Raw genomic sequence first — 17819 nt, 5'->3', positions numbered from 1 at the left:
ACCCCAAAAACCACGTCTGAGAAGATTTTTTTTTGTCAGTTGCATAACAGAAAAATGGTTTAACAGATCTAAACCCTTTGATTTAAAATAAAGCCCACGTGGGTTTGCTACACGCCAAGTTTCAGCTTGAGCCGTTCTCCAGTGGCAGAAATACAAAACTCAAAAAAAGGCAGAAGCACAAAAAGAGAAGAAGAAAACACAGCTTACTTAGACTGCAAATATAGCTACAGTAATGCTCTCTGAACAGGGAAACTATAGCAAATAGGCAGGTATAAAACAGCTGGCAAGCTCCAGTGAGTGGAGGATCACCCATTTATTACTTTCGTATCCAACAACAGGTGAGCTGAGACCAATGGCTGGGGTCTGAGTAGCCAGAGAAGATTAACTCTTGCTCTGCAGGGAGTGAAATCTCGGTATCACTTTGGCGTTGGCAGTCCAAGTTTGCAGATTACCTCAGTCTTTGTTCAGAAAGGCACAAAGTTTCAGTGTGTACGAAGGTTATTGTAGTGTGCTCGCTGCACTGTATTTTTCCTCTTGAATTCAGTAAAATTCTCCATTAAAAACATTACACTGCTGACGGAGTGTACTGCCCGTGCTACCAGAGCTTGCTGTCAGCTGCAGGACTGAGATCCAGTCTACTACAGCAGGATTTGGGGCTTTGCTTGTAGTTAAGTATTTGTGAACCTGGCATTCCCTTTTGTGGATTTATAGAAACAGACCTGGAAAGTTTGTTCTTGTTTAAAAGGCTGAGGACAGCACAGGAAGTGGTGAGGTTTTTTTTCTCTTTCTATGGCAGTGGTTTTTATCACTAAACTATTCTTGTATTTACAACGATGATGTCCAGAGGAAGAACGAGAAAAAAATAACAGAGAAAGATGCATTTGGGGCGTGTCACTTCATCTGGGAAAACACAAGGAACTAGATTTCAAGGAGCAAGCGTAATTTGCAAGAGGGGAATTCTACCTTGCAAAAGTTTTGCAGTAATGGCATGGTCTTCTTCAAGCCTATCCGACAAGGAAAAGAGAGGAGGGGTGGGCAGACACACAAGTAACCACTGTATCTGGGAATCAGGAGTTACATGAATGATCTCTTTTGATTAGATAAACACTTGCACCTAATTAGACCTCAGAACTGCAGAGAATTCATAACTTCTATGATAATCCCAGCCTCCACAGTTACTGCTGGTAGTACAATATCTCTTCCTAGCTACAAGATGCTTACTTGATTGCCATGATTGCTAATAACACATTGCTATGATTTTAAATTGCGTATGACATCATCTGCCCTGGGTGAGATAATTTCTGTATTATGGTAGCATTTACAAGCTGTGGGCAAGATAGGGACTTGCTGTACCAGGTGCTGTATGACACAGTAAGTGACAATCAAGGCCTCAAAGGTGTTAATTTTTAAATTAGGACAGGCAGAGAAATTGGGCCCAGAAAAGGGAAGAGAGCAGACACAAAAGGATTGTGCGGTTATGGCAGATATTAGCTCATGCACAGTCTAAAAGTTTTCATTTGAATGAGGCTGCAAAAGAAGACGGGAACGGGAAGGCATCAGAACAGCTCAGGGGCGCCTGAGCAGCTCTTTTGCTGATGGAAAGCTCTGAGGCTCTGATGAATGCAGAGGAGCAATGGAAACCTGAAAAGGCTGGGGATCTGGCATCCTACCCTACGGCACACGGGAGATAAATAATAAAGGACTTTTTAGAGCAAAACACTAACGGCCCCTGAAGTTAGCTGAAAAGCCGGTGTTGTGCCCAGCTCACAGGTGGAGCAGGCTTTGATCACGTACAGCTGAAATGCAGAGGACGGTGTGCCGGAACCCTTACAGTCTGCCATGGCTACGCTTGAATAACACATAAAGAAGCAAACCAGAGCTTTGAGGAGTTTAGCAGCATTTCAGCGGCACTGAAGACAGTTCAGGGGCAAGGAGAGACGATTCCTTCCCCGCCTGGCTCAGTGCTGGCACTTGCAGCTCCCTGTGCTGACAGTCTGCTTTCACACTGCTGAGTGGATGTGCTCCCAGTCCCTCGGGACTGCCTCGGGTAACACCTTTAGCATACAGTCTGCTTGTTTGTTTGCAGGAACATCATGGTTTGTCCTTTCAAGCGGTGCCTCTTAGTACCTTGGAGAAGCTTTATGTATTTTTTTGGGACATTACCTTGACTGGTACACCTCCATGCAGCAAACATAAGGGCAGTAAAACATGCTGAGCTGGACAGAGCAGAAATCAAACCTTTCCAGTCTAGGTCTGAATTTTGGGAATGTTCGCTGTGTCTTTGAAACATCCAGATAGGAGTCTTGTCCTCTGTGTAGACTTTCGAGTTATTCTAAACATTAATGCAACAGCAATCACATTATATGACACTTTGCTGTCGAGTTTCAATATCAGAAATGATTTGTTTCTCCTTGGATCCTCTGTTTGGAACTAGAAGCACATTCTGCAGTGTTATGGTTATTTATAGGTTGGGATGAAGCAGCACTAAAAGCATTAGAGACCATCAGAGAAAACTACTGGAATGAGCTCAGGAGACCAAAGAGTAGTTCCTCCTGCAACAGATAGCAGACCCGTGAAACACCTTCTTAGTATATGGGGATGCAAGGACTTTGCAGGGCTCTGAGAAAGACTGGACAAGCAGAGAGATGGATCGGGGATTTCTTCACTGCACAAACACATCAGGCTCAGGGAACCCTCAGAGCTGGTCACGCTTTGGAGCTGGAAGGGTACCGAGAGAGAATTTAAGACATACTAATCACACCTGCTTTTCCTGCTCCTGCTCTTCCCAAAGCGGTGATATGGGTGGCTGTTGCTGTGCACCAGCTGAGTTTCTTGTGGTGATAGCCCACAGCCCTCCCAGGATGGGTGGCATGTGAATGGTGGGAATGACTCCTCCAAAGACACAGGCGGGATGCTGTGTATCCAGTAAGTTCTCTTACCCCGCAGGAGTAAAAAAAAAAGGTGAGAAAGAGAAAAAAAAGAGAAGATGAAAAGTACCAAAAAATCCCCAACCAATTACAGCCAACCCTTTCCCAGGCACGAACAATTCCAGGCTGGGCTTGGCAGTGGGAGGGGACAAGGACCCTGTCCCAGCTGCCCTGTCTTGCAGCTCGTGGGTGGTCCCAGCCCTTTCCACCTGCACATGATGGCCCAGGAACCCAGCCAGCGACTGCTTCCCTTTTAAAGAGTCCTGCGTCAGTGTGCCCAGCTGCAGGTTCCCTTCCAGATGTGTTCATCAGATGTGATTCTGCCCCTCTGTTCCGCTCTGGTGAGACCCCACCTGGCGTACTGCCTCACCTCTGGAGTCTTCAGCACAAGAAGGGCATGGACCTGTTGAAGCAAGTCCAGAGGAGGCCACAAAGGTATTCAGAGGGCTGGAGCACCTCTGCTATGCGGACAGGCTGAGAGAGACAGTGTTGTTCAGCCAGAAGAAGAGAAGGCTCCAGGCAGACCTTTCAGTGGCCTTACAGTATCTGAAGGGAGCCTACAGGAAAGCTGGAGAGGGGCTTTTTACAAGGGCATGTGGTGATAGGACCAAGGGGTAATGGCTTCAAACTGGAACTACATTAGATATTATAGAATCATAGAATGGTTCGGGTTGGAAGGAACCTTAAAGATCATCTTTTTCCAACCCCCCTGCCATGGGCAGGGACATCTCCCACTAGACCAGGCTGCTCAAAGCCCCATCCAACTTGGCCTTGAACACCTCCAGGGATGGGGCATCCACAGCTTCCCTGGGCAACCTGGGCCAGTGCTTCACCACCTTCATAGTGACAAATTTATTCTTGATATCTAATCTAAATCTACCCTCTTCCAATTTGAAGCCATTACCCCTTGTCCTATCACTGCACGCCCTTGTAAAAAGTCCCTTCCCACCTCTCCTGCAGGCCCCCTTAAGGTCTCCTTGGAGCCTTCTCTTCTCCAGGCTGAACAACCCCAACTCCCTCAGCCTGTTGAAGAAAGAAATTCTTTACTGTGGGGCTGGTGAGGCACTGGAACAGGTTGCCCGGGGAAGCTGTGGATGCCCCATCCCTGGAGGTGTTCAAGGCCAGGCTGGATGGGGCTTGGAGCAGCCTGGTCCAGTGGGAGGTGTCCCTGCCCAGGGCAGGGGGTTGGAACGAGATGAGCTTTAAGGTCCCTTCCAACCTGAACCATTATTTAATTCTATGTGTTTCGGGGGGAGCCTCCTCCCGCCTCCGTCCTAGGGCCGGGCGGTTGCCATGGCGACAGGGGGCGGCGGGGCAGCGGCGCCCCCTGTCGGCCGCTGCGGGGTGTCGGGGGTGTGTGTGTGTGTGTGTGTGTGTGTGTGTGTGTGTGTGTGTCGGCCCCGCCCGGCCCCGCCCCGCCCCTCCGCGTGCCGGCCCCGCCCCCGTTGCCGGCGCCACCGCCCGCCCTGAGGCAGCGGGGCGGCATGAGGAGAGCCGGGGGCGGCCGGCGGGGCCGCAGCTGAGGTACGCCCGCCGCCGCCTCCTCCTCCTCCGCCATGTCGCTGCTGTGTGTGCGAGGTGAGTGAAGGCGAGAGGCGACGGCCCGGCCCGGGCGGAGCCGGTGGCGGCAGCGCCTCAGGCCGGGCCGAGCGCTGGGAGGCCGTGCCGTCCCGCCCCGGCGGGCGGGGGCAGGGGGGTTGTCTTGCTTTACCTGTGTGGAGAAGAAGCGTGAGGTGTCCGATGGGGGGGCCAGGGAGCAGCGTTCCCGCCCAGTGTCGGACCACGGCGGCCTCCCGAGAAGCCGTGTCCGATTTGGGGAGTTTGTTTGAAGAGGAGTTAGGGCGCTGTGGAGTGGCTCCGTGCTGGGAGGAGGGGGGGGCACCGGAGTGGCTCCGCGCTGGGAGGGGGGGGGGGGCACCGGAGTGGCTCCGTGCTGGGAGGAGAAGGGGGGCACCGGAGTGGCTCCGTGCTGGGAGGAGAAGGGGGGCACCGGAGTGGCTCCGTGCTGGGAGGAGAAGGGGGGCACCGGAGTGGCTCCGTGCTGGGAGGAGAAGGGGGGCACCGGAGTGGCTCCGTGCTGGGAGGAGAAGGGGGGCACCGGAGTGGCTCCGTGCTGGGAGGAGAAGGGGGGCACCGGAGTGGCTCCGTGCTGGGAGGAGAAGGGGGGCACCGGAGTGGCTCCGTGCTGGGAGGAGGTTGGACGACACCGGAGTGGCTCCGTGCTGGGAGGAGGTTGGACGACACCGGAGTGGCTCCGTGCGGGGAGCGGGGGGGACGACACCGGAGTGGCTCCGTGCTGGCGGGGGGTGGAGAGGGGGCAAGTGTGGGCCGGGGTGGCTCCGTGCTGGGGGGGGTGGAGGGGGGGAAGTGTGGGGCTGGGGTGCTGTCACTGGTGTTAATTAACGTTGCGGTTGTCACTCTCCGCACGCTCGCCCGTAACACGCGTTATTATTTCAGGCACACTGCTAATTGTCTTCTCGCCCTGCTGCCCAGCTCCGTTCCCTTGCCGAACAGGTTGCTGAGAGGCGGCGCTTTCTGAAGCGGGCTGGGTTATAGTGCTATCGCCTTGCCCTGTATCTCCAGTTTTCAATTTCTTACTCTCTTGTGACAAAAAAAAAAAAAAAGGTAAAATCGCTGGAAAAACACCCACCTGCCTGGACTCATGCTGCTGGGACATGTCTCCCATGAGTGCTCTGCACCAAGTGCAGTGGTCACAGGGTGTCCCCGAATGCAAGCTGTGCCCTGCAGCTTAAAAGTGTAGTTTTAATGTTCTCAGCTCCTTTGGCAGGTATGATAAAAAAGTGGCACTGGTGTGCTGCTGATGGTTTAGCTCCTACTTCACTCGCATTTGTTGATTTGATAGCTCTTTATCCAGCTGTTCATCACCTTTTTGAATAAAATTCCACATATTGATGATGGTGTTAATAAAAAAAGATGACAGCAGAGTATCTTGAGTGTGCGTTGTTTTGGGGAGAGCGCTGTTCTTGCAGCAGAGTTTTAAGTTAAATATCAGCCCGTTTATTAAACATCTGTTGTGTTTAAGGGGTTAAGAGAGCTGTACAAGTGCAAAGTTTATCTTAAAAATGTTTTTGATCCAGGTCTGTAATCTCTGAAGCACACGTAGCACCTCTGGTAAACTTGTCCATTTTGAAAGCATTGCCAAAATGTGTTCATTGAAGCTGATTCTTATTAGCTCAGGGATGCTTACCTGTTAGAGGTGTTTATTCATTCTTTTTGGTGGTTCATCCTCAAAACTTTCTCAAGCTGCCCTTTAAAGAAATCTGGTTTTGATGCCACTTGGAGCTGACCATGTTAAAGGTGTATTTATACCCTATCTATTAAGAGCAGTGAAAGAACATGAACTGAATGATTGAGTTACTGAAACTGAAACCTCTTCAGGGTGTTAAATTTTGGTCTGTAGAGTCTTTGGGACAAAAGTATTTCAGCAGCCTGGAACGATGTGCTGTTGTGTTTGTCTTATTCTTCGGTTAGGTGTAAAGAGCTAAAGAAGAAACTTGAGGTGGCTGGTGACTGTATGTGATGGAGAATTATTGTGAAAATTATATTTTTCATTTCCACCTGCTGTGCTAAGAGAGTGGAAAATACCAGTAGTGATTTAGATGATACTGAGCAACTTTATTATAAGAATGCAAAATATTATCAATTTACTAAGCTGGAAGAAACGTGTTTTCTGAAATAGCCATTACTGAAAGAATGAGCTGATAAGATCTTCCAAGTGTGAACCATTAAACATAAGATAGAAGTATGCTGAGATAGAGCAGTCTGAAAAACAAAGCGGGTACCAGGAGCAGTGACAAAAGAATAACTTTTGGGACAAGGAGGAGAAAGCTCTATTACCTGTCACTTTTTAAAAAAAAAAAAAAAAAAAAGTGGCACTTTTTTGCATTCTACCTTTCCACCCGAATGAACTAATCTTGCTAAGACAGCAGTGCAGCTGTTAATAGGGAAATTGGCAAAGCTGCTTTTTTTCCATTAAAAATGGTGCACTTGTAAGACTGCATAGTAACGTGGGGTCGGATGCTGTAGACCTGAGATGAAAAAAGAAAGACAACAAAAAACCCTGTGAAATAAATGTAGGCGACTGGGACACTGTTAATAGCCTCTGAATTGCAGTGTAACAGATAAAGGGAAATGTGGAAAAACCCCAAAGTGGCAGTGTAACAAGAAGCCTGGCAGCCAGAAAGATAGTGTTGTAATTCATTGATTTATTCCCCCTGCCTTGAATTACGCACATTAATAGTATTTTAATGAATGGCTAATCTAAAACAGTGCACACCAAACATGTCTGAGTGCTGCCTTTGTTCCTGAAAGAGCAGCTAACATACGTGGCTTCTTGATCCCATGTTTAGTAGTATGTTTCTTTTACACTTTCTTCTTAGGGGACAAATCAGGTATTTTTTTATTTTTTTCAGAATCATTGAGATGTGTCTGTCATACAAGCACCTGACAGAAAATCTAAGTGGAGAGGAATTATTGAGCCTGGGCTCACCTGCATGTATTCAGAGGATGCGTGAAGTGAGCCAGTGGTAACACACTGTTGTAGGAGCAAATTCAGGGCTTCTTTTGGAGCAGGCAAATATGCAAAGGGTGTAAGTGAAGTGAAGGAGAAAACAAATCCTGAATATTACATGATTGAGGCTTTTAGAGGAGACTTCTTTGTATTTTGATTGTACTGCTTAAGTGCAAAAGAGATTGCATATACTCCTGTTTAGAGCAGCTGTGTCTGGATTATGTCTGATAATCTTCTCTTGGCATAGTTTGCTTTATTAGTTTGTGTTTAGTGTTGTATTTGTGGAAATAGTACATATTAAATAAAACTAATCCCAGTGAAGCAGTCTAGTTTTCCCATCAGTCTTGCATTATTTACTTTCTTGGAAGTCTTGATTTTACCTCAACTTAATTAATTTTTTTCTTTTGATCTTTCCTGTCTTCTGACTTACAGACAGAAGAAACTGCTCTCTCAGCACAGCTTGCAAGGGTCATAGCAAAGGAGGACCCTGCTGAGGTTGGATCACCCCGGTCACGGGTGCTCTGTCATCGATTCCTTTGCTCTGTTTTCATCGCTGTCCTGAGACATACTTCAGACCCTTCCACTTGCTCACTTTTATTACATCCCACTTTGTCCCTAGCTCTTGCTGTCTCAGGATAGTGACGGTTCTTTTCTACTTTTCCTTCTCTCTGCATTGTACCAGCTTATGCTGTGTCTTCAGTGCTGTTGTATTCCTAACTTCTTGACCTCCCTTATCCATCACATAATTATAGTAAAAGCTGTGTCCCTTTGTCTCATACTTTGCCTAGCCTACTCACTGTATCAAACAATGTCTGAAATGCTTTGCTGTTGCAGGGATACTGGCAGTGAGCATCTTCCCTCATCCCTTTGCACAGTGCCTGGCTTGGTCCCATAAGGGCGTAATGCTTTTGTCTAATGTGCTTTTTGTCCTGGGGCCCGATCTGCAGTATCTGTGTGAGATTTGGCTGCCTGAAGTGTGTGCAAGATTGAGTTAGGTGATCTCTTCTGGTCTTGCACTGCAAAGTTTTTAAAGTTGTTGACAGCTGCGTGAAATGACACCATCTTGAAGTTAGGGATGTTATTTTTTTGCCTACAGTTAATGTTGCTGCTGCTCTGAAGAATTGGAACAGCTTTCTTATATGGTGACGTTTTTGGTTTGTCAGAGTATCTGGAGCATTGGAATACTATTTGGCGAACTTAACTGTACATCCCTATATTGCCAGCAAAATTTGGGTTCTAGTGCCTGTGCACCAAATTGAACTCTGTTGACAACCAAGTGAAAGAAGCAAACAGGGAAAATGGAAATGGATGTTAATGATAATAGAAATGAAAGCATGTTCATCTTGTGGAGCACTTAGAAATACCATCACTAGAAGTCTGGTAGTCACGTGTCAGGGCTTTTCCTTTGTGTTTAGAGGATTTCCCCCCCACCCTGATGCAATAGCCTTGGTATTCTTTGTAAGGCTGCATGCAGTGCCTCTAGCTCTTTATGTCTCAAGGGTGAAGGTCTCTCTCTGGAACTCCCTACATTGCACACTTGTAGATAGTGCTCTTAGCGATAGGGTAATTGTATTGCTGTGCTGTGAGAGTATTCTGAAATGGTTGCAGAATTGAGCAAAAAAACACCTCAACCATAGCCTGCCTGTCTTTGTGTAGATCAAAATGGAAAAGAACAGAATTGGACTTTAAAAGCAGTAGCAGAAGTACAGGTGATAAAGATAGGGTATTAATGAAAATATAATGCTTCATGAAGAATTTGCTATATAAGTATTATGAACTCCTTTTCTCTAGCTGCAATTAGTCAGGAAGCTACCAATGTATGAAGTGTTGGAACAAAATAGAATGCACTAGAAATTTGGATAATAACACTTAAGATAAAAGAGTCTTTGCTACTAAAGGAGCTCCTTTGCATTGAGACTTAATTTTGGCTTTTGTAAAGCTGTAATTGGTGGCTTAATTGGAGAGAAAACTTTTAAACTGTCAAGCTTCTTCTGTTGTTTAATAATAGGAATGTTTAAAACCTACAAACCACATTTGTCTTGTGATGCATGGGCAGTCATCCATTTTCCTGTTTCAGACCCCGGCTCCTTCAGCTTTGGACACTGTTGCTACAAAAGTTTCAACAAACAGTGTGAAGTCTTTGCTTTAAGAATTTAGGGACTAAGAGCTTCTTGAAATTCCCCTGTGATTTTCAGTGTGATTGAGGAAATGTACAGAGTTGCTTCCTGAATTCGAATAGCATTCATGCTCACTTAGTGTCCTCTCAGTTGACTCCTTCAATTTGACATCTGCCAGTTCAAACTATTAAAGTTGTTATTAACATACTGTTTTAATATGCAACAACAACCTGCTGGATTTAATTCAAATGCTGAAGGATCCTAATTTTGAACTGTAACAGCCTTAGAGCTAGTTGTAACTTACACAATGGCACATAAAGTCCAAGCAAATGAAACTGCTGCTTTAAATCTAGGACCTTATTTCAAATATTTGACTTGGAGGCATGTGAAGTGCGTATGTCCAGCAAATGATCCTCTTATAAATTTCCTTTGAAATTTCCCCCGTATATATTTTTTTTTTTATGCCTAGTGATTAAGTGTTGCTTGATGTTTTGAAAAATACTTTAATCACTTGGTGAAAGCTGTTCTCAGTGCTTTTCCAAGAGAGCTTAAACCAGTGTGATGTGCCTGATAACCCTTGTTCTCCTTTTTCATCCAGATAATTCAGTGTGTGGTCCTCTAAACAGATTGGGAGCTGATATGAGGGTGTGTAGGGTCTTCCCTTACTCTGCTTCTATGGTAGGTTAAATTACTAGTACCTGGCATTTTCTTGGTGTGAAAGTGTGTGAAAGCAACTTAGAATTCTTGTTTCTTGTTAGATAGAAAGACTTCTGGAGTCTGTAGGTTGAAAGGTTTCTCTTTAGTGTTTGAATTTGTTCTTCTTTTCAGTCTCTATTTTTCTGACCATACTTCTAAAGTTTCTGTAGAAATGAAAATGGCATTTAATGTTCTTGTGTTGATCTCGTCATCATTAAATGAAGGACTAAATTCTGCTTTGTTCCTATTGCCAGCTCATGCTTACCTGTGCATACATTAGCCATCTTTGCCAAAGACTTTGCTGAAATAATGTTTTGTTTGTCTACTGCGACCTGTAAAATTTGGCAGATGCTTTCTGTGATAGGGTATATCCTATCCTATATGCTTCCTGTTCTAGAGGTGTATCCTGGGTGTTTGGTTCAGATGTCTATGTGTTTAGCAGGATTTCAGATGGATTTTCTTCTCTCTTTGGCCCTCCTTATACCTGACTAGACTGCTGTGCATAATGCTGCTTTTATTATTTGCCTTTTCACTGGCTTCTGTGTCCTGCTTGGTTTTGTATAAATGGCAAATGCCCGGTCTGGGAGTGAAAATGTTGAAGCATGGCAGGCATTTGATATGGGAAACCCCACTAATCATGACTGGTCTCTTAAGTGGCTAACTGTTACTCTGTTTCACTGGCTTTCCACCATATTATGTAATTTTATACTTTAATGAGACTATCCTGCACCACTAAGTCATCTCAAAAAATTATGAGCATTAAATCTGTATAGTTTACATCAGTCTTTCCAAACTGGTGTTGCATAGTAGGCATCTTTTTTTCAGAACTTTAACTCTTTAGACATTTTGACATTTTCCTGGTGTGCCCAGTGATCTGTAGGTACCTGTCCTCCTACAAGTGTGCCCTGATTGTCTCCTCAAGTGTAATACTCTGCTGTCCTTTGAGCCTGTTTTCTAATATCTCAGGTTGCATTTAAAGCAAATGTCACTGGGCTACAGACTTCTTCACTGGCATCTGTACGACCGTTACCTAGACCTTCTCATTTTTATTATTTGTGTCTTGGATGTTTAATGTCATCTTCCCTTACTGATGTGCTGGAAAGTACCTGGTCTCACAGGTACTTGCCTCTTCCCGAGCATGGGGCAAATGTTTATTGGAGGCCTATTGCCTCTTCACCATTAGCAGTTAAGTCAATTAATGGGATGAGAGGACAATATCCTTGATGGTGATTTTTCTCTAATTAGTATTTTTTGTTATATTTAACTCTCTTGCTTTTCCCTGCATCTAACTTCCTACATCTAGGGCCACCCAACCTGTGTTGATACTGTTTATTTCTTGTATATTTTACCATGGCTTGTAGTTCTTTGTGGTGAAATGGACTTCAGCTGTTCTTCCTACTTGAGGAGCAGTGTCCCTAGAAAATTCTTAATACTTTATTCCTGCATCTAATACCACAATTTTGGTTCAAATTTATTCCTCTCAGTCAATTTTCTAATAATTATCCTCAGCTTTATCTAATTAGCCCCTCTGAAATGTCCCTTGTGTATTACTAGGGATTGTCTTTGGATGTACCATGTTGTATTTGATTTGATTACAGCTACTGCAGGTGACTTTTAAATCATTGTTTTATAGAAGTAAATTGTAGTGGGAATCCAAAATAGTTGTTCTCCTGTTTAACAGTTTTTGAGTTGGAATGCTATTTACAAGTTTTAAAAGAACAGAAGAAATACTGGTAGGCATATGAACTCTACCGCATTTCTCTGTTTAACAGCCTTTGTATGACTAATACTGTCTTCTGGGATGGGTTCATAGATTTCAGTTTAAATACACTATGAAATACACTATGAGCATCTATATTTCTAGTTCAGCTACGAAGAAAGCTCCAAGTTGAATCCAGATTAAAAAACCCAAACAGCAAAACCAACAAAGATTAAACCGAGAAGCCTCTGGTTGATAGTTTAATGAAAAGATGCAAGTGGGGTTTACTTGGTGTATCACAAAAAGCTGAGATCCCCATCTCCTTCATCAGGCTTTCAAAATACATTCCTTAATGTCCTTTAAGTTATTTTCTCCATTATTAACTTTGAATAATTGAATAATTACACTTCTAACTAACAAACAGCACACTGAGTACTTACAGAAATTAGTGACCTTTCCTTCCTTGTGCAGCCTGGATTGCAAGAGACTAGCTGTGGCTGTGGGATCAGGTTAGACGACAAGTCCTCAGCTGAGGAATTCTTCTGACTGATGTTGATTGAGCTTCATAGGCACCATGTTATGGCATGGATACGTGTCCTGCTGCTGTGGAAAGTGGCAAGGAATTGGAGCATGGCACTGTCAGGTACTCTGTCTCTGACAGCTAGGTGAGGGCTTCTTAATGAAAGGAAATGCTGTCAGCTAATGGTTGTGACTCGGTTTATGTTGCCTGTAGCACACTGCGCTTGAGTGTCGATATGTTCATCCTATTGTCAGATGAGTTGGGGTAGGATTTGGAAAGAACTGTACAGGAGTTGGGTACCTGCATGCAGTGTGAAAGTGTATGTTCAGAGACCTTCAGTTTATGGAAATCCTATGCTAAGAGAAAATTAAATTGAGGTATTGTCAGGTATATATAAACCTCACCTGCTTTGTTCACAGATTTACTTTTGCTGTCCAGGCTTAAATTTGTAAAGGTCTTAACATTGCTGGGCAGGGTGCATAGGTTAGAAACTGTGTTAAAGGGATTAAAGAACTACTTTTGTTCCCTTTTTGCTTACCAGTATTTCGTGAGTTGGGGCATTTAGAAACATAAAGATGGTATGATCTTTGAACAACTTTTTGCTGACCTTAGACTCCTGATGCTCTTCCTTGCAGTTGAACATCCCGTATGAATAGAAAGTGAATTGGACTGGAATGATGTGTCTGATGAGGGATAAAAAGAGGTGTCTTGCTTGTGATAATCTCTAGCCTAAAACTGTTGGTGACTTTTAAAAGAAGTTTGGCTTCCAGCCTTGACCGTGTCCCTTTAAGGAATACTGGTTTTAACCTTATTACTTAAAGATCCTGTGACTTAAGTCTCTTAATTCTTTACGGCTAAATGCTCTACTAAACGGACTCCAGTGTTTCCACCATGGAGACATAACTATAAGGTATAAAATAACTACAAAATTGCACTTTTGAGTATTGGCACACTCAATGATTGTTTTCTCAGCTTAGGCCAATGTGGCAGTACTTTAAGATGTGACATCATTAAAAAAATAAGTGCATGCTAAATGACTTTTTGGGTCACCCCTTTATCCAGATGAAGTCTGCAACATATAAAAAACTGGCTATTGTCTTTGTCCTCTCCTGAGGAAGGGAGTTTGGGTCTGGAGGTAATTTTTTTAAGCTTTTATGGCAGCACAGTGATGCAGGCCCTGTGGCAGTGATGCAGACATGCTTGAATAAGGCAAAATGAACTGATGCAGGGACTTCATCACCTGCAACCTGTTCTGGAGAATGATGTAGGGGTGTTGTCCAAGGCCTTGGCAGGGAGATGGTTGGTTGGCTTGGAAACAGATAAGGGTTGTTGCTTGAACTTCTATTATGTTGTAGCAAATCTGTCCTGTGTTGTCCTGCTGTCTGAAGTTTTTCTGACTTTGTGCCACCAGACATTCTGCTCAACTGTACCAGGGCAGCAGTTGAGCTGGGGAGCAGGGTGGGTAGTGGTGCTGTGCAGAGAGAGCAAACCCCCAGAGTCAGGCACTGATTTGGAGCCTCGTGTGTTAAGGAAGGTGCACTGTGCTTCTAAATCTTCATGGGACTTTTCCCTGTCCAGCTCTCTTGGCTTGCCATAATTTTTGGAGTTGTCATAGATTTATCTAATTTTTTTGTGCCACTGGATAGCTGATTGCAGCCTGACACCTTTATAAACTTTAAGCATGGGGAGCTGTGTGCTTTATTCTGCTCTGTATTGATTGTTGGCATCTTGATTATCACAAGAAGGTTAATGTAAGCTTTTTTTTTTCATCAAATCCTTGACCAGATTGTTCAAAAACTGGTGTGCAAACTGAGTTCTTTCAGTTTTGTGTTTTGTTTTTTTCCAGTTGTTCTAAAATATGTTCTAAGGGTATTTCAAAACAGTTCCATATAGACAGGTAGTGATGGAAAGGCTAGGCATGAAGAAACTCTGGATCAAATTTAATTTAAGCTATGTTGTAAACTGAAAATTTCTGCTTAGCAAACATAGCAATTTCCAAGGAATAAATATATATATGTGAGAATATGTAGATATTTAAATTTCTAGAGAGAAATTCTTTAGAGACATTTTCCTTTCCTGAGGGCTTGTATAAATCTTAGAATGTGTTTTCAGGAAAAGTCCAGGGACTTCAGACTCTCAGTACCTGTGATGATTCATGTTTAGTCATCACGCAGTTTTCTGTTGCAACAACCACAGTCCTTTGCAAATGAATTCCCTGTGGAGTGTTATGGCTGCAGTTATACACTGGAGATCTACAAACTGTTATTCTGGAAATATTTGATAACTGTTTTTTCCTATAGGACCAGGAGTACTAGACATTAATTGAGATGATGCCAAGGTAGGTTATCAGCTTTGGGTGAGGAAGGAATTTGACTGCTGAGTAAACTACTACACACATTTTAGAAAATTATGTGTTGTTACTATTTTGTTCACCTTCCCAATTTCATGAGTTACTCTTCATCATGACACTTCTTTAAAAGCAATCAGGTGGCATTCTTCAGAAGATCATTTGGCCTCTCTGGAAGGCACTTTTCATGTGGCTTCTCTTTGAGAGTCTGAGGCACCATAAATTACTAGAAAGCTGACGTTGCCTTTTGTTTTGGATTTGGGAGTTCTAACGCTACCAAAATCATAATGCCATTTCATAGATTAATAAAGTCTTGGTTTTTAACGAAATAAATTCTTGTTCTTTTCTGGTTCAGACATCCCCCAACCTTGAACTCCTGATCTGAATGTAAGCTTCTCGTCTGTGACTTGAATTTGGCATGCAACGTGGATATGGATTGGTGGGGAGGGAAAAATGTATGCGAAACAGTAATTTTATTTCATCCTTTTCTACCTGGTATAACTTGCTGCATGTGCAAAACTTTATTAGATTTTGACATATCAAATTAAGTAAGTGGAGTCTGTGTATGCTCCATTTTAGCAGGAGTTTTTTGAGGAGATTAACTGCTTAGAAACTCTATAGTTATAAGGCCAGAATGGATTGTTGTAATCATCTAATATGTTGCTGTATAGGACAAGGTATTTTTTAGTTTAACAACCTAGAGTATTCTAGAAAAAGATCAGATTATGAATTAAAAGTGATGAAAGATTTTCTGCAGTTCTCATCAGCTTTATGTTGATTATCATCATATGTGACAAACTCATGCTTTTTAGACTGAACTGGTTTTCTAGCTTCAGCATCACAACAGCAGAAGTCAGCCTGCCTTTCCTTAGATTGGAGAAGCTATTATGAAATTTGTATTCCTCACCCTTATGGTACTTAAGGATTTGGGAAAAAATGGAGTTTGATAATGTCCGTTACTTGAGTAGAGGTATGTGACTGTTGTATTATGACTGATCAGAAAATTTGAAGTGTTTACATATCTTTCCATGGTTAAAAAGAGATGAAGACATGCCATGACCTATTGAATTGCAGTGTTAAATCAGTATTTTGTTATGCTTTGGCGAGTTGGGAGGAACGTAGTCTTAACACAGCTCTGCCGACAGACCTTTTATTTCTGTTGTAAACTTAAGTTTGAAGGTACTGTTCTGTATATGTCTGACGCTTCGGTCAAAGATACAGAAATGTGTTCAGGCTTTATTGGAGCAGAGCAGCATGTGAGAGAAATCTGTGTATGTATGAGTTAACCCTGTGCATTCTTGATGGGGGCCTGCATTGTATGTTTTTTTCCTCATAGAGCATCAGGAAAGAGATGGTGTTGGAGATGAAACAGGGATTACATGATCCTGAAATTATAAATGATACAATTATATAAACACTGAAAATCATTTTGATTAGTAGTTTTGAGGTTGTTTCCAAGAGGATGCAAACATGTTAGTGTTATAAAGCAAAGTAGGGAGCTTGTTACTAAAGTGGTAGGAAGGGGACTGTTGGTGTAGGACTCAGAACTAGCCCTCATAGGGGCAGCAGGAGGTTTGGGGTTGTAAGGGGAACAGAGATGTTGGAGGGAATGCTCTGCTCTGGAAGGAGAGGAATAAAGGTGACTGGGAAAATTCCACTGTGTGTTAGTGATGCAGAATTGTAAAGCAGCATTAGTGTGGATAAAAGAGAACCAGCTGGGCTGAAATTGCTTTGGGAAGAGCTGATAAGAGATTTTGCTGTGATAGCGCAAGAGATCTACCGCACGTAGTCCAGGATTTAAATGTGGGTAGAAATCTCGTAATATGGTTAGAGAGAAGTATTTCTGGGTGTTGTCACTGTGAGAAATTGACTCGTCACACCAGAGAATGAATGCTGTTGGTAATGGCTGGGTGCAGAGAGCTGTGTTATTTGGCAGTTTCATCATCAGACAGTGACTGAAGCCATAAAATCGATGAAGTTAACTGTAGATGTGCCATTAAGATGCACAGAAGATGCTTCAGGGAAGCCAGACATAGAAGTGAACTTGGTTTGAGTGATTGCAACTTTACCTAGGTTAAGTTAAACAGATAATCATGTAGACCAGCAACTGTTGAGCCTCTAGAGAAACTGAAGGAGCTATTTGGTGAAATGAGATGCTTGAATATGGAGGAAGGCATGAAATTCAGTGAAGCCACAGGGGTAAATATTAGCATCTCAAATAACAAGAAAAGGCTCCACCTAGGAAATGGCCCAAGAGCTGATGATTCACCTGATCATTGCGTCAGGGTAAGGTGAGCAAACAGAGAACCTCTGAGAGGTGTGGGCAAAACGTTGGTTTGTAAAGGAAGGTGTATCTTGAGGATCGGGAAGTTCAGGGCTAAGGCAGGGGATTCCACCTCAGTAGACAAGGTGACGTCTCGCAAAGGGTATTAAAGCAGATAACAGAAGGTGCTTTGGTAACGTGAAAAGGAGAAACAGCCAGTAAGATATTGGACTGCTGTACACAGGGACAGGGAGTTCGGTAAAGATGGTTTGAGTATGATCCATGAACTGTAGGAATTGTTTCTTACAGGAATGACACTGAAAATGATACAGATATATGGGGTGGTAACAAAACCTTAACACCTTGAATTTGAGACTGGTAATCTGTAACCCAGAGTGCTAAAACATGCAACACTTGAAATCTGGACTCTGGTAACAGAATTTTAACTACTGCTGTAAGCAAGCAGTGGCATCACCGAACTGGAGAACAAGAAAGGTGGTTTTGTGGTTTGGCAGGAAGATAAGTAGATGGGTGATAAATGTGGATAAGTTTTGACTTCGAAAGTAGGCAAGGCTGTGGTAATATACAAGGTTTAAAATAAACTTTAAAGAGAGAATAATAAAAACGTTATAGACAGGTGGAAGCAGTGTGGAAGATCATTGGGTAGAAAATGTGGTGTGGGTTTGTGAGAGGAAGGTTGCTCTGGGTTAACCTCTTCT

General features: G+C 43.5%; 1 protein-coding gene across 2 annotated transcripts in view; it reads left to right on the top strand.

Annotated features, from left to right (window-relative positions):
* The first annotated feature begins 4369 nt into the window (after positions 1–4369).
* The window catches only part of UNC13B (unc-13 homolog B), a 216458-nt gene continuing 203008 nt past the window's right edge, over positions 4370–17819 (top strand). For both annotated transcript variants that reach the window (XM_054185791.1, XM_054185789.1), the window contains exon 1: positions 4370–4505. In XM_054185791.1, coding sequence (XP_054041766.1) covers positions 4484–4505 — 22 coding nt within the window. In that variant the 5' untranslated portion in view covers positions 4370–4483. The remainder of the gene's footprint in view (positions 4506–17819) is intronic.

This window comes from Rissa tridactyla, chromosome Z (genome assembly GCF_028500815.1).
Source record: "Rissa tridactyla isolate bRisTri1 chromosome Z, bRisTri1.patW.cur.20221130, whole genome shotgun sequence".
Taxonomy (NCBI): Eukaryota; Metazoa; Chordata; class Aves; order Charadriiformes; family Laridae; genus Rissa; species Rissa tridactyla.
Note: the sequence above shows the minus strand (reverse complement) of the source record. Positions and strands in the feature narration are given on the sequence as shown.